A 25,977-nucleotide genomic window follows, 5' to 3' on the forward strand; every position below is an offset into this window, starting at 1 on the left:
TGGTAGGTTCATTCATCAATATTACAATAATAATAATAATATTTAGTGAATGATTCAGTGCTTATGTATAAAAACAGGTTACAATTCTTGATACATAGCACAATAATACATTCTTCTGTTATACATCATTGATTAACAAAATGATTAAATTACAAATAAAATGGTTTGCTTAACATTGTTTACACATTTTTTTTGAAGCACTTCTTATTCTGCATATAAGTATGGTATTCTTCTAACATGTAAAATGGATCTTGTAACAGTAATTTCTTTGGCTGAAATTTGAGCTTCATTGTGGATGGGGTTATAATGTTAGTGGGCACTGCATTGGCTAACTTTAAACCTCTGTGTTGTGGACCCTTTTCATAGAGTGCTGTTCTGTGGTTGCAGATGTAATTTTTTTTTTTAAATTTCTTGCGTTATACTGATATTAATCGGAACAAATGTTGGGCTGCAGTCTTTTAACTAGTAATATGGCTTTTAGAATGTACATGTTTACTGTGGTTAGTCCACCAGTTTCTGGAAACAAGCCACAGCATGATTCTATATGTTTTGCTCCACAGATGACTCTCATAGCCCTTTTTGAAGTAGGAATAGCTTATTTAGATTTGCTTAGCTTGTTGCTCCCAAAATTTCTATTCCATAATTCAGGTGAGAGGAAGATAGAGCATGGTATGCAGTCTCTAGGGCAACAGAATCTTTGCACAACTTGCTAATTGTATTAATTGCAAATATATTCTTAGACAACTTACATGCTAGAGTGTCAACATGTGTGTCTCATTTTAGATTGCTTTCAATTGTTAAACGGAGGAATTTTACACTAAACTCTTCTTTTACTAATTCATTGCATATGTGTAGTTTAATTTCATCATTAAAACTACTGTTGTTAAACTCTGTGAGACATGTTTTATTACTGCTTACATTCAAGTGGCTTTAATTAAAGTACTGAAAATTTTCATTTATCAAGTTATTACAGTGGGTCTCTAGTTCATTAAATGATTCCTTTTTACACACAATGGATGTGAGGGAAATGTTCGGGTTAGTTACACCAAACAACCCCCATTTAGCAGTAGTTCATTTATTCAACCAAACACAAGCAAAGCTCACAAAGAACTGGACATGGCAGAAGAGGCCAAAGATAATCTTAGCTTAGTTCAAAGATGGATGCATAGATGTTGGTGTCGATTTCATTGGCACCACATAGCCCCCCCCCCCCCCCCCCTCCCACACAGTACGGAGTAATTGTGAGAGGCCGGGGGGGGGGGGGGGGTGATTATGGTGTTGGCAGCAGTGGTTTGTGGATGGAACGGAGCAACGACGACGATGTCTCCGGTGGGCATGGCGAACACACGAAGCATGTCTAGGTCGATGTTGTGTGGGAGGGAAACACATTTCAGCAGGTGGCAGGGAATGGCGGAGGTTGAGCACTGGATGAAGAGAAACACACGATGAACAGTGTATAATTGTGCAGTATTATTGAGATGTCATAGATTACGTCTGGAGGGACAGGCACAAACACCTCGAGCGAGGGCACATTCAAGATGGGGGAGCATGTGAAACCTCGAAGGGGCGATGCAGGCGACGGTGGAGAGGTCGAAGGGACCGGCAAAGGGCCCGGCGGTGAGGGCATGATCGTAGGTAAGCTCAACATGGGGAGCATGTGGTCACTCAACGGAGTGCGTGAGACCGGAGTAGAAGGCGATGTCGGAGGAGAGCTCGATGATTGGAGCCAGAAGTCATTCGACCGAGTGTGTAAGTCTGACGTGGAGGGAGTGGTCGGAGCATAGTGAGCCACAACAGTGAGTGGCGTGGTCGTAGCCTGAAGGGGGGTAGAAGAAGGCTCGACATGAGCATGCTTAAGTCTGTTGAGAGAGACTGTAACAGCTGAATCTTTCATCTAGATGTCATAGGTGTTGGCTGAGCGCTGGAGAACTCGGTACGGGCTGGTATATGGAGGTTGGAGGGGAGCACGGACAGTGTCATCTCGGAGCATGACGTACTCACGATTGTCCAGAGATTTCGGGACGTGAACCTTAGGGCGGGAGTGGCTGGTGGGTGGAGGGATATGGAGGTTGATAAAGTGGCATCTGACACGGTCCACGAAGGAAGGTAAGTCAGACTGAGGGAGAGAAGAGAAAGGGCTCACAAGTTCACCAGGGAGAACAATGTTCTGGCTGTATACAAATTCGGCTATTGTGCCTTTGAGGTCTACCTTATAGATTGCATGAATGCCGAGTAGCACAAGGAGAAGGGCCTCCGTCCATAGAGAGTCATGGCATCGAAGAGCCACCTTGAAAGTGTGGTGCCAGCGCTCAACTAGCCCGTTACTTTGCGGGTGATATGCTGTGGTATGGATGTGCCGGATGCCGCAAATGTTACAAATCTTGATGAACAGGGCCTACTACTCTGCCCTGGTCAGTCGTGATGATAGCTGGACATCCGAAACACGATACCCATGACTCGACGAAAGCTCGAGCAACAGTTGCTGCCGTAATATTGGGGATGGGGACAGCCTCGACCCAGCGAGGTGTTCGGTCAATAGGTGAGAGAACATAATGAAAGCCATTAGAGGGGGAGAGAGGGCCGACAATGTCAATATGAATATGCTGGAAACGCCCAGGAGGGGTCGAAAAGGCGCCGAGGGATGGGGGTGAAGTGTGCTTGTGTACTTTGCAGCATTGGCACGCAACGCAGTCCTTGTTGACATTTCTCCACACAAAGCGCTCTGCTACAAGGCAGGCGGATGCACAAACACCGGGGTGGGCTAAATTATGCAATGCGTTGAAGACAGCTCGACGGAGTGTGGTTGGGATGAGGGGGTGTAACGTGCCCGTATTGTCGTCGCACCAGATCTCACCAGAAATGCCAAGGAAGGTGGTGCGGACAAAGTGTAGTAAAGAGGTAGAGTCTAAAATCAAGTTTTGTGTTTCCTTGTCGGCGGGTTGGAGGTTAGGCAGTTCAGAGAGGTCTAACAGCAAATGGATGGCACTGACTCGTGAAAGGAAATCAGCAACAATATTGTCAGCACCCTTTATGCGTCTGACATCAGTGGTGAACTGAGATATGAAGTCCATGTATCTGAAGCGGCAAGGAGGCGGGTCAGCTGGCGGGTTTGTAATGGCCACAGCCAGGGATTTGTGGTCCATTGAGACATAGAAAGGGCGTCCCTCAACGACAGTCTTAAAATGCTTGATCGCTTCGTAGACCGTGAGCAACTCCCTGTCAAACACGGAATATTTCCGTTGTGCATTGGTGAGCTTGCGCGAGAAAAACTGCAGAGGTGAAGTTTGGCCATCGATTGTCTGGCTAAGGACAGTGCCGATGGCAGTTTCGCTCGCATCTGCGGTGATGAAAAGAATGAGGATGTGCCATGGTGCAGGCGTCGGCAAGAAGATTTTTGAGGGGTCCATGGAACGGGCCGAGATCCAGAAGTGTTGATTCCTGCCAAGGCGTCCGTCAGTGGAGCCTGAATCTCCGCAGCCCGAGGTAGATGTCGGCGATACTAATTAACCATCCCCAGAAAGTGCCAGAGCTCTTTCAATGTATTGTTCGTACTTTCTCAGGGGGCGGTGAAATGCCGTCGGCAGAGACCCGAGAACCAAGAAAAGTGACAGCGGGTTGATGTAGCTGCAATTTGTCCTGGTTGGTCTCAATGCCTGCTGCCGTGAGAGTGTTCATAACAGTTTGCACATGTCAAATGTTGTCCTTGAGAGAGGAACTGAACACAAGAATGTCATAAAGGTATGCAAAGCAGAATTTTAGGTTGAATAGCACTTCGTTGATGAAGCGTTGCCAGGTCTGGTTTTTTTTTTTCACACGGAAGGGCATGAATCAAAACTGAAATAACTCGATCAGGGAGGTGATTGCTGTCTTCTCGATGTCTTCAGGTGTCATGGGGATCTGATGGTAGGCCTGTTTGCAATCAATGACAGAGAATGTGGTCACACCTGCGAGGGAACTGGCAAAGTCAGCAATGTTGGGTATGGGGTAGGTGTCCATAATTTTTCATGCGTTTAATCGACAGTAGTCTCTGCACATGCACCAGGACCCGTCTTTCTTGGGTGTCATATGTATGGGCATAGACCAGCTACTGGCAGAGGGCTCAATGACGCCGGAGCTTAGTAGTTCAGAAATCTGATTTTTAAGGTCGAAGAGGTGCTCGGTACAAAGTTGATGTGGTTTACTGGAGATCGCGGGACCTGGCGTGAGGTGAAGCTTGTGAACCGTGCCGTTGGTGACGACAGAAATGTTGCCGGCAGCACAGGAGGTGGTTTGTTTACAATGTGTGGGAGGCTGGGCAGGCGAGGCGTGGTCGTGGTGTTCAGAGCCACTCGGCGGATCCGACGGGAGCCAAGGCAGCAAAGTGTCCCAGGAGTCAACGTGACAAGATGGCCGCCAGCCCGAAGCAGTGGCACCGTGGGTGGGTGAGCTCAGTACAGCTCGTGAGCCGTTACTGAGTCCATTGTCCGAGGGCACGGCCTGTGGCAGCATGGTCACGGGCGAAACACTTGGCCTGAGTGCACTGTTTGTGTTGCCAATGGCGGTCGCATTGCGGCGCGCGAATTTGCATAGTTTGAGGTGCTGTCCACGAGGGGCGGGGTGGGAGCCGTCAGTTCGGGGACACGTGATGCTCGTCGCGCATGTGCACTTGTGTCCGGCCAAGTGTCAAACTCTGCCGTGTTAGGAGGGTGTGACCCTGCGGAGCTGTCAGTACAAGTTATGCCAATCTTGATAGCACAGTTGTGAGGGGTATCGGGAGGTAAACATACAGAGGCTCGATTGCTGGGACTGCAAGCAGATTCGGCATACTTACTGACCTTGCTTTGTCCTTGCTGTAGTGTCTGTAATACTTTTGCTGCATCGGAGATCTGGAGCTGAGTTTCGTGGAGCCAGAGGGAGAGCTCAAAGTTTTCCTTGCATAGGCAAGCGACGTTTTCAAACTCGACAAGGCACATGTGCCTTGTTTCTTGTAACGTCGTCAACAGAGACGAGCATGTATGGATGAGATGAGCCCAGACTGATGTGTCATGGGGGGGTTTGCTCGATGGAGCACAGGAGAAGTGAGTCTTGGACGGGTGATGAAACATGGTGTTTCGCACTAGGTCTGGTGAAAGTTTGTGATATTGCAAGAAGCCAATGCCTAGTATAGGTTCGTCAATTTTGCACACTAAAAAAGTCCACTTGAGTTTGCAGTTTGCGGAGAGTGAGACAACATGGAAAGTTGAAGCCGAGCATTGTAGTTTAGTTGAATTCACGGCCTGCAAGGAAGTATGATGCGGGCGGATGTTCAACGACGCTGAGGACATAGGCAGCAGCGAAACATCGGCGCCTGTGTCCACTAGGAAAAGGTATCCCGATGAAATGTCTTTAATGTAAAGTCGTCTGCAATTATCCAGTTGTTCCTGGACAGAATGGAGCACTGGGGGGTGCTTGTCATGTTGTGCGCAGTAGGCGGCATCCAGACCTACCTGTGATTGACATGTGGGAAGTAGCAGGGTGGTCTGCAATTCCCCGCCGCCTCATCAAACCGTGCGTGAAACTAACAGTATGGGTAGTGCGGTTGCATTTCCTGCGGAACGTTCATTGCCAGTGGCAGTGGCCGAGGTTTGATGGCCACAGCAGGCTTGGTTGCAGGAGGGGGCGTGACCGTGGGCGGAGCCGGTGACGTCCCCAGTAGCTTGTTTACTGCTTCCCGGAGCGAGCGGAATGGTCGGCACAGTGCAGCCCCGACAGCGTCCGGCTGCAGGATGATGAGCCTGAACCTGAGACTCATTAGGTAGGCAGTGGCTGGCGAAATAGAGCAGCGATGCATCGTGTAGCTTGTCAGCAATTGTCATTCTTTGCTCTACAGGTTCGGGAGACCTCTGAGACAGAGCAAAGCGGATGTGAGGAGATAGTTTATCTGACCAGATGGCGAGGAGAGCTGTGTCAGAGAGTAGATGGGCGCTGACAAGGGCATGTAGCCGTCTCCAGAGCTGGGAAGGTTTGTCATTGCCTAATTGCTTGATGTGGAGCACTTGCCATATTGGTGCCTCATTTGAGCGTGCAAGCCGACGTAGAGCTGTCTTTTTGGCTACAGTGTACCAGGTAGATGTGTCCGGGCTGTCAACCAGGTCAGCAATTAAGTCCTTCTGGTCGTGCAGGTTGGTGATGAGGCACAGAAACCTGGCTGACTCGTTGAGTTTGTATTGGTTGAACACTTCGTCTGCAATTTTGAACCAGGTTGTAGCTCTGTAGGGATTAAACGGCGGCAGCGTCGGTAAGTGTTGTAGAATGTTCTGAAGAACAGGTTGAGTTGAGTTCGTCGGGGCACTGCCTGAAACGAGCTGTTGTTGCTCTAGTATTCCAGGAGAGTGTGCCTCCAGGGGATGTGGCAACGACTGCTGTATGGGTGGCGGCGTGAAGGTGACACATTGTGGTTGCGTGCGATCCGTCGCGATGCGGAAGGCCGATGCGGGTGAGACACCGTAATGTGTCGATTGCGGTTGTGGAAGCTCAACACATTGGGGGTGCGTTCAGATTGACAAGTCACGGAAGACTGATGTGGATGAGGCACTGAGATGTGCTGAGAACGGTAGCAGAAGCTCGACTGGAGCCAGCGCGGGAGCGACAGGTGAGAAAAAGTTCAAACTTTGAGAACACATGTTAGTCCGCCGAAAGCTCGACGTATGATCAGAGCTGGGGCCACCTGTGTTGCAGGGAGGCTGCGGAGGTGCGGGCTGTCCAGAAGCACACTGTGGGAAATGATGTCGAACGTGGGAATGTTCACTGTTCATAGTCACTCCACTCAAAACGGTGTGTGGATAAGGTGAATGTTAGGGCACAAAACACTGAGGCATAGCAGTGGGATGGAGGTGGAGGTCAGGCACAGATAACAAGCTATTGTTCCTGTTGCAGACCGAGTTATCAAAGTAGGAAGGCATGTGCTGATGCTGTAACGAGGCAGGTGCGGGTGTGGTTGGATGCTGAGTAGGTTGACTTATGAACAAAGCAGTTCCGGCCACGTGGCTGGTATCCGCGTGGTACTGCACAGATTGCGGCACAGTAAATCATTGTCTTGCTGGTGGTAGGTTGTCCAACAAAGCATTTGCAGAAATCGGCATTGGTCCCGTACTGCACGGAGATCCATAAGAGGTAACTGCACAGTCAATGAGGGAGGGCACATGTGGTGGGAACAAAGGCGTTTGATAGCCGGAGTCATGGACACTCCTAACCTCCTTTACATCATCATTCATTGTTAATTTATCATCATTGGTTCTGTTATTCAACCTGAAGTATATACAATTAGTTTTGATTACTACCTTTCAGGATGCCTATATTAATATTTTGTGGCTCTGATAAGTGTTTTACTAGAAATCCTTCTGAAGTTTGTGAAATCTCAACAGACTGCATCCGGTTTTCTAGGTAGGACTTAAACCACATCTTAACCATACCTCTTATTCCTATTAACTCTAATTTATATAATACAATTATATGGTCCACTGTATCAAAAGCCTTTGATAAGTCCATGAAAATTCCATTCACATGATCATCTTCCTTCAGTGCCTCAAGAATGACCTTTGTAAGCTGTGCCATAGCCAATTCTGTACCTCTTTTGGGCCTGAAACCGTGTTGTTCTTTGCAAAGACGGTTAAACTTATTTAGATACTGCATTAACCTATTTTTCATTACTTTTTCAATAATTTTGGAAATGGTGGACAGTAGGGAGATTGGTCTGTAGTTTTCTACATTTTTAAGGATTGGTATTACTTTCGCTTGTTTTAGCTGCTCCAAAAAACAGATTTGAATGAGTCATTGATTATTTTTGTTAATGGAAGTTTTATGGAATTTGCACATTCTTTAAGGACACAAGCTGGGATTTCATCTAGACAAGTTGATTTTTTATTTTTTAATTGATGTATAACTTGTGCGACCACTTTCTCAGTTGCTGGATAGAGTGCCATTGAGTTTGGTGGGTGGTTCTGGGTGGGTAAGACATATGTGTCTAGAAAGTTTTGTTGTAATTTCTTAGCAATGTTGTTGAAGTACACATTTACAAAGTAAGCTATTTCTTTTGGGTGGTTCATTTGTCTATTTTTGTTCTTAATTTGTGAATTCAAAAGTTTTTGCCCCATGTTTGCTGTTTCCTGTTTGATAATATTCCAGGCTGCTTTGCTTTTGTTTTCTGCCTGCAATAGTATTTTATGGTTAGTGATTTTTTTAGCAGCTAGTAGTACCTTTCTGTAGATTCTCTTATAGTTCTTATAAAATTGCAAAAAAGCTGGGTAAGTCTGTCTATTTTTGATTGAAGTGAGATACCTAAGAGTTCCAGAGGATTTTTTGATCCCTTTGGTTATCCAAAAAGATTGTTTCTGAAGCCACGATGGTATGCAAAGTTTTGGGGAATGCTTCCTCAAATTTTAGTGTAAAATTGACATGAAACTATTAAACATTTTGTTCACATTCGTTTCTGCATAGACTTCCTCCCACCCTTCATATTGTATCTGGGGTGAAAATTCATACAGGTTTGACTTTGAGAAGAGCCATTTGTATACTTTTAATTTAGGGTGCTTTTCTACACAAAAATTTACTTTTAATTTCTGACACAAATGGTCTAATAAGCCCAGATCTTGAAAATGTATATAGCATTTTTTAGTGTCTATATCTGTTGCTACATGGTCTGTGAATGTAGAAGATTGCTTCGTTACTCTAGTGGCACAGCTTGCAAGTGAAGTCATGCCATAACTGTACAAAACATTTAAATTGGCATGGCTGACATATCTGACTTCATTGTATTGGTATTGAGATCCTCACAGATTATTATGTTTGTTTTTGAGCAAGGTACCTTAGCTAGTGTCAGATTTAGTTTTGAGAAAAAAATATCCACATAACCACTCGGTGATTGGTACATACAAATTACCTGGTCAGTCATGGACACTGCAAAAAGCTTATTCTTGTGAATGAAAGCTCACTATCCAAGTTGTTGCCTGCTTTCTTAGATGCCTGAGAGAAGCACAGAGTGAAAATATAGTTATTGTAATATATGATGCGGGTGGAGCTTGCTCCCTTTGTACCATTCCTTATCCCAGTGCACTGTAAGTATAGGGTGTAAGCTCATTTTCACTGCTCTCCGCAGCTCATACTGAAAACCAATCTGAGAGAAGATTTTATTCTGCCTGGATGTATGATTTTTTTAGTGAAATGTTGCACATAATTGTGAAAAATACCACAAGAACAAATATATAAAGTATTCCAATCATAATTACAGACTGTTAATGGATTGTACATTAATTGTAAATAACATTTTAATCATTTGTAATATAAGTGTTTATTTTGACAGGTAAGGCAGTTATGCAAGGAATTCCATCTCACTGATGTTCAAGTTAACCAACTTATGTCTTCTTTTTTGGAGGACGTAAAGCTTGGTCTGGGGAAGGATACACATCCAAATTCAATTGTAAAATGTTTTATAACATATGTGCAGGATCTTCCAAATGGGAAAGGTATGTTTTATAAATAAAATTTATGATGTCACAAGGCATATTCAAGTTTTCAGAAACATCAGGTAGCTATTGTTTACTGTTGTATATAAATATCACAGTATGGATCTGGAAATGGTTAAAAATTTGCAGAGCCTCTTCCATTAACAAATACTGATAGTCAGGCACTTAACACCACCCACTTCAATTACAAGTTGAGTAGCACCATTTCAGCTCTTCTCTTTTCCATCTAATGAACATGACAATTTACCGTTCATTATTATCATTCTTCTGTTTTGGAATTGGACATGAGCTGTTTTCTTTAATTCAAAGTCAATGTTAATTAATGGTGCACCCTGCCATTTATTCATGGTAAAGACCATAGCATGTTAGAACATATTTATAAACTTCATCTGGCATACTGGTGATCATTGTCATTCCATTCCACATTGACCCCTATCACTTCTGTGCAAAGATTTGTGCAGTCCTGCTGTCAGATGACACAACTCCTTTGCTGGCCAAGCGCAGTACAGTTGACCTACACTTTATTATTGTTAGTCAAAGGTCTGCCAGAAATGACATGCCACTCACCAGAGATAAAAAAAAAAAAAACAAAAAGATAAAAATTTTTAAAAAAAGTGAGATTAAAACTTCCACAAACTTGTCATGTAGGAATACTGAAACCTAACAGTTCTCCAGTGCACAAAAATGTTTCACATTGGAAACTTAAGGACTCCTAAAGTTTCAGTGTAAAATAGGCTAAAAGAATGTGCAAAAGACAAAAGAAAGAAAATGTGGCACAAAAAACCTAATATGGATATCATATTGCATTGCATGGTCTCACAGAAAATGGAAAAGAAGTAAAATTACAAAATCTGTAAGTACATTTACTTTTACACAAAATAGAATCTATCAGTATTTATGGATCAGCACGGCTTTAGAAAGCATTGCTCCTGCGAAACGCAACTCGCCCTTTTCTCACATGATATTTTGCGAACCATGGATGAAGGGTATCAGATGGATGCCATATTCCTTGACTTCTGGAAAGCGTTTGACTCGGTGCCCCACTGCAGACTCCTAACTAAGGTACGAGCATATGGGATTGGTTCTCAAATATGTAGGTAGCTCAAAGACTTCTTAAGTAATAGAACCCAGTACGTTGTCCTCGATGGTGAGTGTTCATCAGAGTTGAGGTTATCATCTGGAGTGCCCCAGGGAAGTGTGGTAGGTCCGCTGTTGTTTTCTATCTACATAAATGATCTTTTGGATAGGGTGGATAGCAATGTGCGGCTGTTTGCTGATGATGCTGTGGTGTATGGGAAGGTGTCGTCGTTGAGTAACTGTAGGAGGATACAAGATGACTTGGACAGGATTTGTGATTGGTGTAAAGAATGGCAGCTAACTCTAAATATAGATAAATGTAAATTAATGCAGATGAATAGGAAAAAGAATCCCGTAATGTTTCAATACTCCATTAGAAGTGTAGCGCTTGACACAGTCACGCGATTAAATATTTGGGTGTAACATTGCAGAGTGATATGAAGTGGGACAAGGTATGTAATGGCAGTTGTGGGGAAGGTGGATAGTCGTCTTCGGTTCTTTGGTAGAATTTTGTGAAGACGTGGTTCATCTGTAAAGGAGACCGCTTATAAAACACTAATACGACCTATTCTTGAGTACTGCTTGAGCGTTTGGGATCCCTATCAGGTCGGGTTGAGGGAGGACATAGAAGCAGTTCAGAGGCTGGCTGCTAGATTTGTTACTGGTAGGTTTGATCATCATGTGAGTGTTACAGAAATGCTTCAGGAAGTCGGGTGGGAGTCTCTGGAGGAAAGGAGGTGTTCTTTTTGTGAATTGGTACTGAGAAAATTTAGAGAACCAGCATTTGAGGCTGACTGCAGTACAATTTTACTGCCGCCAACTTATATTTCGCGGAAAGATCACAAAGATAAGATAAGAGAGATTAGGGCTCGTACAGAGGCATATAGTCAGTCATTTTTCCCTCGTTCTGTTGGGAGTGGAACAGGGAGAGAAGATGCTAGTTGTGGTACGAGGTACCCTCCGCCACACACCGTATGGTGGATTGCGGAGTATGTATGTAGATGCATGATCAACTGATGTATTCCTTAAGGAATAAGTGTGTCCTCACTTTAAGCATGATGGAACATTTTCCTTTGCTCACAAAATACCAGTATCAAATTTTAAAAAGGAAGAAAATGAAACTGCTGCTAATTACCAGATACAAACACAAAATCCTGCAAATAAATTATAGATTTAAACAGATTAAAGACGAGTAATGTGAAAAATCACAATATTAATAAATGTATGCATTATGAAATTCTAAATTTACAATGACAAAAATCCCTACAGGTAAATCTTGAATTTCAAGGTCATATATCTCTCTGTGTCACCAACAACTAAGCAATACATAAAAAGGATCAATATTATTAAGAACAATGAAAGGATTGAAATACACAATGCATATCAATTAGTCTCTAATTATGTTTCTTTTACAAATAATAATCATTCAGGATCAAAAATGAGGGGCACACAATAGGAGATTTCTGAAGAAACATGTGTAAATAGTATATATATGAAAACACAGAGAAGAGAAAACAATTTTAAATGAATGGTACTCTAGAATATGATGTGCTATTTAGTTTCACAGAATAAATACATATATACTAATCAAATTTGAAATCAATCTGGGCGTAAACTCAGTCTGGCTGTAACAATTTGTGGGGCTATGAAATGGAATGAGCACATGGCCGCAGTCAAAGCAGGTGGCAAAAGAGGGAAGTGCAAGCAGCCTACAAAGGAGACTGCATAGAGAATACTTGTCTGGCCCATCCTAGAATATTAGTCAAGCACATGGGACTAATACCAAATACGCCTAACAGGCGATATTGAACAGACACAAAGAAGGACAGCCTAAATGGTCACAGGTCTGTTCAACTCATGAGAGAGCATCACAAATACACTGAAAGAACTGAAATGATAGATGACTGAAGACTGGTGAAAACTACCATGTGAAAACCAATAGTCAAACACACACACACACACTCACACACACACACACACACACACACACACACACACACACACATATGCACCGTACACTGGCAATGGTGCTATTATCCCACACTTCAAAAAGCACATATCAACAACACATGAGAAAGTGAATTGGGTGACACCCCAAGTATACAGGCAGCAACTACTGGTGCTACAGCGTTGTGTGAGGGGTGCCCAGGAGGTCATGTGACATGACGAACTCCAACATGTCATCCATGCAGAGCTTATATACAGCAGAAGCTGGTAATACTGTATGGCACAGGTGGATGGGATGGACACAGGATGTTGAAGTTGCTCCTAGTTCACCAGGTTGTAGGTGGCAGCTGTCAATACTGCAGCATATCCCAAGGACTGTTGGGAAGGTCACATGGCATGGCAACTTACAATGTGACAATTGAGCAGAGACAGCAGGCAGCATAAGTTGGCTATGCTGTAAACCTAAGATGGTGGGGATGGTTATGTGACAGTGTATATAGTCTGAGCATGCCACACTCAGCTACTCGTACAACCAAGTTGTAGGGTATGAAAAAACGGTTATGAAGCATGACATACAACACCTCCCATAAATCAGTTGCTTGCAGTCATGATGGCTCAATTTCCCTCCTCTTTTCTAGTTATTATGCATCACTTGAACAAGAAATATGAACTTACGGCAGCATCATAACAGTAATAATGTTAGGTCAGTACATATAGCAGCAATCTACCTAATAAACAGCACATAGTGAAACTGAACATGTCTCAATCCAAGAACACTCAATGACAATGGCAATGTTTTTTACCATGTAGACATCATCATTGGTAATTCATTTCACTAAATTATTAAAGTTTTCTTTATTTTTAGTTTAGTCATCTAGTTCCATAGTACCAAATTTAGGAGAAAATATCAAAGGTCATGGAATGTGGGAATGTGTCAGTACATAAAATTACAACACAAAAATAATAACAGATAAAATAAAATGTTTATGAAACTAAAAAAAAGAGAAGCCATTAGTTAATGTAAATGCAATCAGCAGTATAACACAGGAATCAGCTTAATTTTTCAATGAACTCCTCAATAGAATAGGAGTGACCCATAAGGAAAGTCTCCAGTTTAGATTTGAAATCACATGGATTGCTGCTATTCTTATGGTAGCTTATTGAAAATGGATGCAGTAGTATACTGCCCACCTTTCTGCACAAAAGTCAAGGAAGTGTGATCCAAATGCAGACTGGATTTGTGCCTAGTACTAATTGAGTGAAAGCTGCTTACTCTTGGGAATAAGGTGATATTATTAACAAGAAACAACAGTAAAGAATACATATATATTGAGACGCCAGTCTCAGAATAGCCAGACTAATGAACAGGGGTTGACAAGGGCTTCGCGAACTTACACTGCTTATTGCTCATTTCTGAGCCAAAAACATCCTCTGAGAATAGAAAGAGTTATGCCAAAATATAATACCTTACATCATAGTAATACCTTACATCATAGGCAAATGAAAATAAACGAAGTAGACCACTTTTTATGTTGGGCTATTATTTACTTCAGATACTGTTCGAACAGTGAAAATGGCAGCATTAAGTCTTTGAACAAGATCCTGAATGTGGGCCTTCCATGACCATCTATCTGAACATTAGAAATTTAAACTTTTCAGATTCACTAATCATGTGCCCATTTTGTGAAATAAAAACACTGAATTTTGTTGAATTGTGTGTTAGAAACTATAAAAACTGAGTCTTACTATCATTTAGTGTTAGTTTATTTTGTACAAGCCATGAACTTATGTCATGAACTGCACTATTTGGAGCAGAGCCAATGTTGCACACAACATTCTTTACTACCAAGGTTGTGTCATCAGCAAACAGAAATATTTTAGAATGACCTGTAATAATAGAGGCCATATCATTTATACAAATGAGGAACAGGAGTGGCCCCATCACTGTTTTCTGGAGCACCCCCATTTAATTGTTCCCCACTCAAACCTCACACCATAGCCATCCTCAACACTGTGAATAATAACCTTTTGCTGTCCATTGTTAAAGTAAGAGGGGAATCAATTGTAAGCTACTTCCCATATTCCATAATGGTCCTACTTCTGGAGCAATATTTTGTGATCAACACAATCAAACACCTTAGTTAAATAAAAAATTATGCCCAGTGTTTGAAACCTTTAGTTTAATCCATCCAGTGCTTCGCAGAGACAAGAGACAGTGTTTTCAGTTGTTAAATCGCTTCTAAAACCAAACTGTACATTTGATAGCAAATTATGTGAAATAAGATGCTCAATTATCCTTACATACACAGCATTTTCAATAACTTTAGCAAATACTAGTGGCATAGAAATAGATCTAAAATTGTCTACATTATCCCTTTCTCCCTTTCTATAAAGTGGTTTTACTAATGAGAACTTTAATTGTTCATGAAACTGCCCATTCTTAGAGGAAATATGGCTAAGTACAGGGCTAGCATGTGCAGCACAATTCTTTAATATACTGCTAGGCACTCCTTCGTATACATGAGAGTCCTTAGTCTTGAGTGATTTAATTATTGACCCAGTCTCTGCCCTATCAATATCATAGAGGAGTATTTCAGACATCAGTTTTAGAAAGGTATTTTCCAACAGATATAATTCCCTGTAGAAACTAAGTTTTTATTTAATTCACCAGCAATGCCCAGAAAATGATTATTAAATACTGGACATCATGTATCTGACTCATCAGTAACAGAAATATTTTTACTACGAACTGACTTTATATTGTCGACCTTGTGCTGCTGATCAGACACTTACGTATGTCTTACTATACAAACACCACACAAGAAAAAACCACTGGCACAGAAGTGATGTTCTTCAATTCTGTTACTGATTATAGTGCACAGTTCATTAATATTATCTCAGTGAGTTATCTTGACCAGTTTATAAATGGATCTAAGGAAAGTTAAACCAAAACATGTACAAATTCTTGAAACTTATTTGTAATTAAGACAGTCCTTTCTTCCATGATGCAGCTTTGAAATTTTCCACTTTTCCTTTTGCACTTCTTTTCTTACATTTATTTTGTCCTCTTCAGTTTTTTCTTCCTTCTCTTCTACAATTGCTATCTTCTCTCCATTACCTTTTTTCTCTTCTGCCTTTGTGGTGTCTTCTTCTGTTTGTCAGCAAGGTGTAATAATTCATGGAAGTTATCAAATGTTTCCAATAGTTAATTTCCTGTGTACATTGCACAACAAATGTCTGGCTCAGACAGTGATCAAGGTGTCTTCATTTAGAGGAGCATTCAAGAAGATACACTCCTGGAAATTGAAATACGAACACCGTGAATTCATTGTCCCAGGAAGGGGAAACTTTATTGACACATTCCTGGGGTCAGATACATCACATGATCACACTGACAGAACCACAGGCACATAGACACAGGCAACAGAGCATGCACAATGTCGGCACTAGTACAGTGTACATCGACCTTGCGCAGCAATGCAGGCTGCTATTCTCCCATGGAGACAATCGTAGAGATGCTGGATGTAGTCCTGTGGAACGGCTTGCCATGCCATTTCCACCTGGCCCCTCAGTTGGACCAGCGTTCGTGCTGGACGTGCAGACCGCGTGAGACGACGCTTCATCCAGTCCCAAACATGCTCAATGGGGGACAGATCCGGAGATCTTGCTGGCCAGGGTAGTTGACGTACACCTTCTAGAGCACGTTGGGTGGCACGGGATACATGCGGACGTGCATTGTCCTGTTGGAAAAGCAAGTTCCCTTGCCGGTCTAGGAATGGTAGAACGATGGGTTCGATGACGGTTTGGATGTACCGTGCACTATTCAGTGTCCCCTCGACGATCACCAGTGGTGTACGGCCAGTGTAGGAGATCGCTCCCCACACCATGATGCCGGGTGTTGGCCCTGTGTGCCTCGGTCGTATGCAGTCCTGATTGTGGTGCTCACCTGCACGGCGCCAAACACGCATACGACCATCATTGGCACCAAGGCAGAAGCGACTCTCATCGCTGAAGACGGCGCGTCTCCATTCGTCCCTCCATTCACGCCTGTCGCGACACCACTGGAGGCGGGCTGCACGATGTTGGGGCGTGAGCGGAAGACGGCCTAACGGTGTGCGGTACCATAGCCCAGCTTCATGGAGACGGTTGCGAATGGTCCTCGCCGATACCCCAGGAGCAACAGTGTCCCTAATTTGCTGGGAAGTGGTGGTGCAGTCCCCTACGGCACTGCGTAGGATCCAACGGTCTTGGCGTGCATCCGTGCGTCGCTGCGGTCCGGTCCCAGGTCGACGGGCACGTGCACCTTCCGCCGACCACTGGCGACAACATCGATGTACTGTGGAGACCTCACGCCCCACGTGTTGAGCAATTCGGCGGTACGTCCAGCCCGCCTCCCGCATGCCCACTATACGCCCTCGCTCAAAGTCCGTCAACTGCACATACGGTTCACGTCCATGCTGTCGCGGCATGCTACCAGTGTTAAAGACTGCGATGGAGCTCCATATGCCACGGCAAACTGGCTGACACTGACGGCGGCGGTGCACAAATGCTGCGCAGCTAGCGCCATTCGACGGCCAACACCGCGGTTCCTGGTGTGTCCGCTGTGCCGTGCGTGTGATCATTGCTTGTACAGCCCTCTCGCAGTGTCCGGAGCAAGTATGGTGGGTCTGACACACCGGTGTCAATGTGTTCTTTTTTCCATTTCCAGGAGTGTATTTTGGCCACAATATTTTTGCAAGGAACTTCTCATATTTCTTTTATTTCTATTTTAATTGTTGAGCAAAAACAATTTTTCTTTATAATTTGTAGTTTCTCATGCTGTTTCAAACTCAGCAGCAGTTATGTACTGATTAACCGTATAGTTGGGCCAAGTGTGTGTGCTTGTACTCATGTAATGAAGGCAACATTCTGTTTTTTAATCTTATGATTTCATGTGAATGAAAGAAACTTTGAATTGTTTCATGAAATCTATGGGATTATTAGGATCAATTTCTTTGAATTGACAGTTCTTGTCAGTATTATCAGAAACAATGTTTCTAGACAAATTCACATCACAACCTTTACCAGTGAATGTACTGACTTCTTCACCACCGTCTGGAACCCAATTATGCAATTGAGGATGACATCCAGTTTGTCACTGAAACTGCTCCTCAAGGTAATGTAAAGATCAGTCTTTGAGCATTATGACAAACCCTGAATGAATAATTCTGTTAAATGTGCATATGCAGAGCTCCAGGGGTCACAGGATGGGGTCATCAAACATGGTTGTGTTAAATGCTTGCATGACTAATTTCCAGATATATGCAGTACCAGCAGAGTACTATTCTCTAATCAATGTCGTTTTCAGTGTTTTCACAAGGGCTTTTTTTGTGTGTAAATATTTACAAAGTGAAAAAAAAACAAAACATTATGTTGTAGATCACAGAGAAACATATGGTACCTATGTTATTCGAACAGTATAACAGGAAAAGTTTTAAACTTGAATAGATAAATTATATAGTTACAGGATTAATTTGCATAACAGTTTCAAAATATATTTCACTTTAAATAGTTCTGATTGGAGTTACCGATGTCTAACATTGGTTTGTTCTCCAGAAAGAAACATTCCCAAGTAGAATATAAAGACACAGAACAACAGTGATTGATATTTTATTTCTAAATTGATCTGCCTATCTTCAGATACATGTGAGCTAATTAATAAATGGTTTGTCTGTTCATGATGGTGAAATGGGATCAATAAAGCATTCCCATAAATCAGGTTTAACATCATCATCATCATTTTCTTCTTCTTCTTGTTCTTCTTCTTCTTCTTCCTGAATTGTTTCTGTTCATTCCCAGATCCTCTTCTAATTGTCTCTTTTCTCCAACAGTCTATTTTTCAAAATTTTCTCTCATCATTGCCCTCTCCAATTCACATCATCCTTTACCTGGTCTCTTCATCTTGTTCATGGTCTTCCATTTTCTCTTCTTCCAGATTCTATCCACGCCAGAGCTTTTCTCAATAGTCTTCCTTTTCCCATTATTTTATCATGGCCAAACCATTTCAGCCTATTTCTCTCCATTTAGTTTCCTTTTGCAGACTGGTGTGAAGTGTGTTTTGTACTGTTTCATTTCTTGTCTCGTCCCTTCTCATCTTAACCAGGATCCTTCCTAGAAAGTGCATCCTGTTGCTTATGTTCTGCTCAATTTTTTTTGTCCATGTCCAACATTCTGATCCCTGTCAGATAGTATGATTTATATTTCATGATATTTGTTCTGACTGGTATTTTCTAATTCCTAATTATGTCTGATACACAACAGTAAAATTTTGAGCAATTATTTCTCCTCTCCAAAATTTTCTTCCTTAATGATTGCTTTTCTCATCAGCTTACTTCCTAGATATTCAAAAGCCTCTACTTCTTTAATAATTTTTCCGTTACAACTCATATCTTTCGTTTTTTCATTTTCCCTGCTGATTTTTATTATCTCACTTTTTATTTTGTATGTCTGTGACTGCAACAACAATGTCTTCCCCAGATTCCCATTTATTTTGCACTTGTGGTGACTATCGACCAAGTCATGTGTAATATCTAGGTTTGGCAGGCTCTTTGCGACCAGTCTGTGGCCGCACGCGAAACGGTAATTGAGAGTGTATACAGCTATATATGTGTGCTTCTGAGTAATAAAATAGTGCTTATTACATGTGGTATAGTGTACATCATTGGATCCGGCAATCCTACAACACTAAACCCATACTGGTGACCCCGAATTTTGTTCATGAGAGCTACAATGAACTCTCGTAACGTCGGGTGGTACACAATGTATCACTTGCCGCATGCTACACAATACAAGTGCCAACTAGATGTTCCAACGGATGCTTCGGCATGGTTTTCTAATTATCCACCTTGTGTTCAAAATAGTTCGACACAGTTCCCAAACACACTGACTAGCTGTACTCAACAGGACAACACTTCTACTTTCCAACAGCCACATATACTGGCATCAGGTATGAACAATAACTTGTTGTTACTGTACATGAGTCAGCAGTCATGTGGAAGTGTATCATACCAACAGAATATTTTTCATGCTCAAAACTTTGAATGCAAGTGTTTTACACTGAATATGAACTTTCCACGTGTTCTGAGGGCCCAACAATGGCTGACACAATGTGCTCAAACCCCAGTGACAATGTTTACAGGTTTCCCAAGTGCCTGAATCAGTGGTGGTACAAATCAAGCCAGACACTCAAGACAGTAAATTTCATGTTTATCTCAGAACTCTGGATTTTGCACCAGCCCCCCTTACCCCCCCCCCCCCCCTCCACTCCCACTACCAACGTCCACTTTACGAGTGTTTCTGATGGCACATGCCGTTCCCTGCTGCGTCTGCCACGTGTGTTCCACAAACATTAGGTGATTTAAACAATTTTAATGCACCTGTAGGGGAGGGGCCTGGAAACTGCACTTCGTAATTCTCCGCACATCGGTCCACTACAGTCGACTCTATTGTGCCGGCCCATTTTATGCCTGTTGGCGTTACTCCATCGAATGCCCGACTTGTAGATTTCTTGACCAAGGCCGAGCCAGCCGCACCTACTACACCTGAGCCAATTATGCTGCAGAGCTACGGACAGGGGGTGACAGTTTCTGACAAACAGTTACATCAAGACTTCCCCATCCGTTGGCCTAAGCTACCACCCCTTCGCAAGGACATGGTTTGCCTTGGTTGACCACGTCCTCCAGCTACAGTGTGTTGTTGATGGCAATTCGAAGTTCCTTTGCTTACTATGTCACCTCCATGATGAACTGGACCTGATCTGCAATATTGTGGCTTCACCACACACTACGGATAAATATGCATTTTCCCAACGCACCATCCTTGAGCAACTATCTACACTAACAGAGGAAGCTATCTGCCTCATCAGTCACGAGTCGCTGGGTTCCAGATCCCCGTCGCAGCTGTGTCATCATCTCCACGCCATGATTGACACACATTACATGCCAGACGTTACACTTTGGACCATCTGGTTGCTCAAACCGCCCCCGTAGGTTCAAATTCACCTTCTCCGTGTAACTTCGACCCCACTAGACTCTAAACTGTAGATCACAGTCCAGGTTTAGAACATTCTGCCCCACCCGCAAACTCCTCCCCCCCCTTCCCCCCCCCCCCCTCCCCCTTCCCAGGGGGCCCTCAGGCCTTAGGGGTTGGCACACCTGCACAGCAGTTTCCATCGTGCAGTACAGACTGCGTACGACTTGCTCCGCCACTTTTAACTCAGGCAGCATGATGGACAAACCCGCGCGCCATCCCACTTGGTGTTATTTCCATTTGGCGACGCGGCTAAGAAATGTCGTACTTATTGTGCATTCCCAAACTAATAATGTGACCCAATTCAGGCACTACGGGCGTTGCACTGCACAGATGCCTATCACTTAATACTTCCTCACCTCACACACCAGGACGCTTGTACGTGAAAGATGCAGTGTCTTCCCTTTCATTTCTAGTTGACACGGGGGGGCAAGGTTAGTCTGCAGGTATTAAATTTGAGCATCAGCCTAGCCCCCCGCTTTGAGCGGCCAATAATTCCCTGATCCAATCCCATGGAATAACTAATTAGTACCCCATTATAGCGGACTTTCATTATCGCGGATGTGGATGAACCAGTGCTTGGGGTAGATTTTCTCTTAGCCCATGCACTTTCACCTAACCTGTAACGAGGTACACTAACCTTTAACTTGAAAGGCTGTACCACCGGTTCAGATATCTCTTCCCTCTCACCCGAGAGCACCAATCTGTTGTGTGAGCTAGCCGAAACCAGTGTTGCAATGCTCTCTCTTAGATGACACAACAACAAACTTTGGGACAGCAATGAAGCCCTCCGCTTACACATCGTCGCCATGCAAGCTAAGCTCATGGATGCTCGTAAGCAGGTCGCCCAGCTGTCACACACGGTCACGCCCCCAATCCCTGCACCTCTTCCTCACACCCGCCGCTGATGCCACGTGACATTTCTACTGCCAGACAGAAGCTGTGCCCACAACACTACCGAATACCCCACTGAGCTCCATGACAAGGACTACCATTGGATCACCACCACTGCTGCTGACCCACCGGACTGGGATACACAAGCATGTGCATTACAGGTTAGTCGTACTGCATCAGGTGTGGGTCCATCATCCCCATCAGTGTTCATGATCAACAACAGTACTGTCCATAGAATCAATACCACAGAAGGTCCACCAGTACGCGCAAAGGCTAGGCATTTAAACCTGGGGAAACTCAAACATGCCAAAGTTATTATTCAGGAACTTTTAGACAGTAAGACTATTCGCCCTTCTTCTAGTAGTTGGTCGTCAGCCATTCATTTGGTGCCCAGGAAAGATGACACTGTCCGCCCCTGAGGTGACTATCGGGCACTTAACACCAGAACAATTCTAGATAAGTATCCTGTCCCAAATATTCAAGACTTCGCTTCCCAGCTGCATGGGGCACAAATTTTAAATATAATCGACTGTCACAAGGCATACCACCAACTGCAAATGGCACCGGAGGAAGCTGAAAAAACTGCTATCATCAACCTGTTCGGGTTCTTTGAGTATTTGTTTCTGCCATTTGGCCTTAAAAATGCTGAACAGATGTGGCAACGGTTTCATTGACTCATTGGTTGGAAAACTGGACTTTGCATATGCATACGTGGATGACTTGTTAATTTTTTCTTCGGCCCTCGAGGAAAATGAACTCCATTTAAATAAAGTGTTCCAACTATTACAAGCAAATGGTGTCACAGTGAACAATGCTAAGTCACAACTCTGCCACACTATTGCCACTTTCCTGGGCCATGGGGTTTCTGCTGACGGCATCCACCCCCTACCCGAATGTGCCGAGGCCATTAGTACGGTGCCTTTGTCCAAAGATTTTCAGAGCCTCCGCCGCTTCCTTGGAATGGTAAATTACTACTGCAAGCACATCCCCCATGCTGTTGACATACAAGCTCCAGTGACGGATGCTGTCATAGGAAAAACACTTCAGGGTCTCGGGCGGTCACGTGAACTCCAGATATGTGTTGCGCACTTGATAACCTAAAGTCAGCCTTACAGATGGCCGTTACGCTCGCTCACCCCATTCCTTATGCATCCATCTTGCTTACTACAGACGCAAGTGATACAGCACTGGGGACGGTATTCCAGCAATCCGTGGGTTCTGGTGTACAGCTGCTCAGATTTTTCTCCCACAAACTGTATGCTTCCCAACGTAAATGTCCATGATATTTACCGGCCACAAGCCACTGGTATACGCTTTCCATAACCCAGGCAAGGACACATCCCCAAGATGTTTTCAGCATATGGACCTCACATGTTAGTTTATGAACAGCATAACATTACGTCAGAGGGGCAGACAACATAGTCGCCGATTTTCTGTCTCGTGTGTCAGTTTTATCTTCACAACTGGACCTCAGTGAACTCCCTAAATTGCAAACAGAGGATACTAATTCAGCGCATTGCACTCCAATGTTAAAACAGGACTCAAATTACAGTCATGAACACTTCCTGGGTTTTTGTCACCCATCTGGTGCGACATTTCAACAGGACGCGTACGTCCGAAGATTCCTGCACCTCTCCGCTGGGACATTTTTAATAGTATCCATAACATGGCACATGCTGGCATATGGGCCACCGCACATCTGGTATCTGAATGTTTTGTTTGTCCCGGGGTGATAAAACAAAGTCGCAGTTGGGCACGAGCATGTGTGGCTTGTCAGCGCGCAAAAGCAGGATGTCATGCACAGCCCCCAATGGGTACGTTCGATGTGGCAAAAAGAAGATTCCAGCACATACATATTGATAACATTGGGCCCTTGGCCCCCTCGAGCCCCTTCTATTACATACTGTCTGCCATTGACAGGTTTACTCGCTGGGTAGAGGTAATTCCTCTCACTACTATCACATCTGACGCAGTGGCCCGAGCCCTTTTATTAATGTGGATCTCGCTGCCCAGTTTCTATCACCACTGACCAGCGCCGCCAGTTCGAGTCTGCCCTCTTCTGACAGCTTTATGAACCGTGTGGGGTGAAACGATTTAGGACTACAGCATATCCCCCCCCAGAGCCATGGGCTTGTCGATTGCTGGCACCAAATGCTTAAAGCTTCCCTGATGTGCCACGGAGGTGAGTGGGCCGACACCTTACCATGGATAATGTTAGGCGTTCAGGCCATGTACAAAGAGGACCTTGGCATGTCCCTGGCAGAAGTACTGTATGGAGAACCCCTCACACTCCCAGCAGAGCTAGTTGAGCCTTCACTTCCTCCAGGTCAAATCTGCAACTCAACATTCATCGGACATGTTTAGGAGTTAATCACTAACATTCGCATGCCTCCTCCTCGACCACACTCGCTCCCTCCCATATTTCTGCATAAGGACTTGGCGTCATGCACTCACATCATGGTGCATGATGACACTGTCCGATCAACACTCAGACCTTCATACTCAGGCCCGTACAGAGTCATATCGCAGTGTCCCAACATGTTTGAAGTGCTGATTAATGGCACACTTCAAACGGTATCTGTCTGCCACCTCAAACCTGTGTGGTCTCTGGGAGAGCTGCCCGATACCCCATCCAGTCAGGCCCCATCCCCCTGCTACATCCGCCTCACACGAGACATCTACCGATGCTCCATGGGTGAGTGACACCAATTCCCACATGTGTGACGCTACCCACTCCCAGTCGTGTGACAGTGCTTCAGGTGCATGTGACATTCCCCTACAGAGTGACACGTGTGATGACTGCCCCTAGGCAGCCCCCCACCTCTCCCCTGTTAGGATTTAGTGACGTTTCAGGGGCCAGCCCTGGAATGTGTGATGTCGCCAATGATGACTCGTTTACGGAAGTGGTAGTGAATGTCAAAGCAGATGTTATTTGCAGCTCTAAAGTGTGTTTTGTTATGCATCCGGATAATGTGTGTGTCTTCTATGAACAAGCCAGCTCCTCCAATGACAGTTTAATCCACATTCATCATCTCCAATCTGTCCCCTTGCCTGTTGGTACTGACCCATCAACAGTTAAAGTCCTACATACTGCAGCAGGCATTCAGGTCTGCTACCACAGCTCCTCACAACCCACTGTCCCCTCCCCAGATCCCTTGACTGCTGTACAAGGATTTGCCTGGTTGGGCATGACTATCCACCCTCCTCGCTGGCTCGAAGACTTCAATTACTAATGTAATGTAAGGCATGGTTTCGGTTTAAACACCCTCTCCCTCCCCCATAGGCGTTTCCTGTACATGTATGCCCCAATATCAATATTTGTTTTGTGCTCCACACTCTAGGGGGAATGGGGGGGGGGGGGGGGGGGCGCTAATGTGGTAACTATCGACCAAGTCGCATGTAATATTTTGGTTTGTCAAGCTCTTTGTGTCCAGTCTGTGGCCGCACGTGAAACAGTACACACGTGCACCAAGAATCAATAATGTATATAACTGTATATGTGTGCTTCTGAGTAATAAAATAGTGCTTATTACATGTGGTATATTGTACATCATTGGATCCGGCAATCCTACAACACTAAACCCATATACTGCTTGTTTATCTGTAAAAGTTTAAGTGAGCAATAGAAGTTTAACTAAGAAGGAAAAATTACAGTTTCATATAATTGTAAATTCTCATTTAATCACACTATCAAAGAGAATTTTGCTGGATAAAAAGTGGGAAAAAGTTGTATCTTGTGCCAAAAATCTGCTGTTAAAGGATTACAAAAATTGTCAGACCATTGAAATGTAGTAAGTTGCCTTTTGATGCTATCTAAATCAAAATATTGAAATGTAATATGAAACTGATAGCACCTCCTTGAGGTACCTTTGTAGTCAGTCAATGAGTCAATCTGTTTTTTTCTGAAAGTCTGAAACATACAGTAGTAATTTTCATTCATAAATATGGAAATTAACAAGTAATCTCTGATTATAGGCCCATATTTCTCTTCACATATTTTTAAAACCTGGAAAACACTTATAATACAATGTTGAATAACTTTTCTGTACTACATTTTAATAACTGGTCAGTTTGATTTGTGTATAGGGCTGCCTACGGAGAAAGCTACTCACAAACTCAATTCTGGGAACAGCATAGTCATAACTAGTTGTCAGTTTACAGAAAGCAACTTGTCATTGTATAACCTGACACATCCCATATTCCTGAAGACTAACCTATACCTCAATCGCCACAAATGGAACTCTTGATTGCTATGTTGTTCTACGTTAAAAACCCTATTCCTCAGGAACAGGCTCACATATAAGTTTAAATTTATGTCACATACTGAGGTCTATGGACCCGTGGTGGTGGAAAACATTGAAGCTTTTAATTCAATGGAATCAGAAGATAGGCCATTTTGTCACACATTTTAATACTCGCAAACTTATTCAGAAAATCCCCTAGGGTACTTCTCATTGGCCTAGAATCATGAAACTTGTCAAAAAGTAAGGTTCACAGTACAACCAAAAACTGT

General features: G+C 43.7%; 1 protein-coding gene across 1 annotated transcript in view; it reads left to right on the forward strand.

Annotated features, from left to right (window-relative positions):
* The window catches only part of LOC126481965 (hexokinase type 2-like), a 179,067-nt gene that overhangs the window by 14,935 nt on the left and 138,155 nt on the right, over positions 1–25,977 (forward strand). The window contains exon 2 of the mRNA XM_050105929.1: positions 9,317–9,479. Within this exon, the coding sequence (XP_049961886.1) occupies positions 9,317–9,479 (163 nt within the window). The remainder of the gene's footprint in view (positions 1–9,316; positions 9,480–25,977) is intronic.

Source organism: Schistocerca serialis, chromosome 5, assembly GCF_023864345.2.
Source record: "Schistocerca serialis cubense isolate TAMUIC-IGC-003099 chromosome 5, iqSchSeri2.2, whole genome shotgun sequence".
Taxonomy (NCBI): domain Eukaryota; kingdom Metazoa; phylum Arthropoda; class Insecta; order Orthoptera; family Acrididae; genus Schistocerca; species Schistocerca serialis.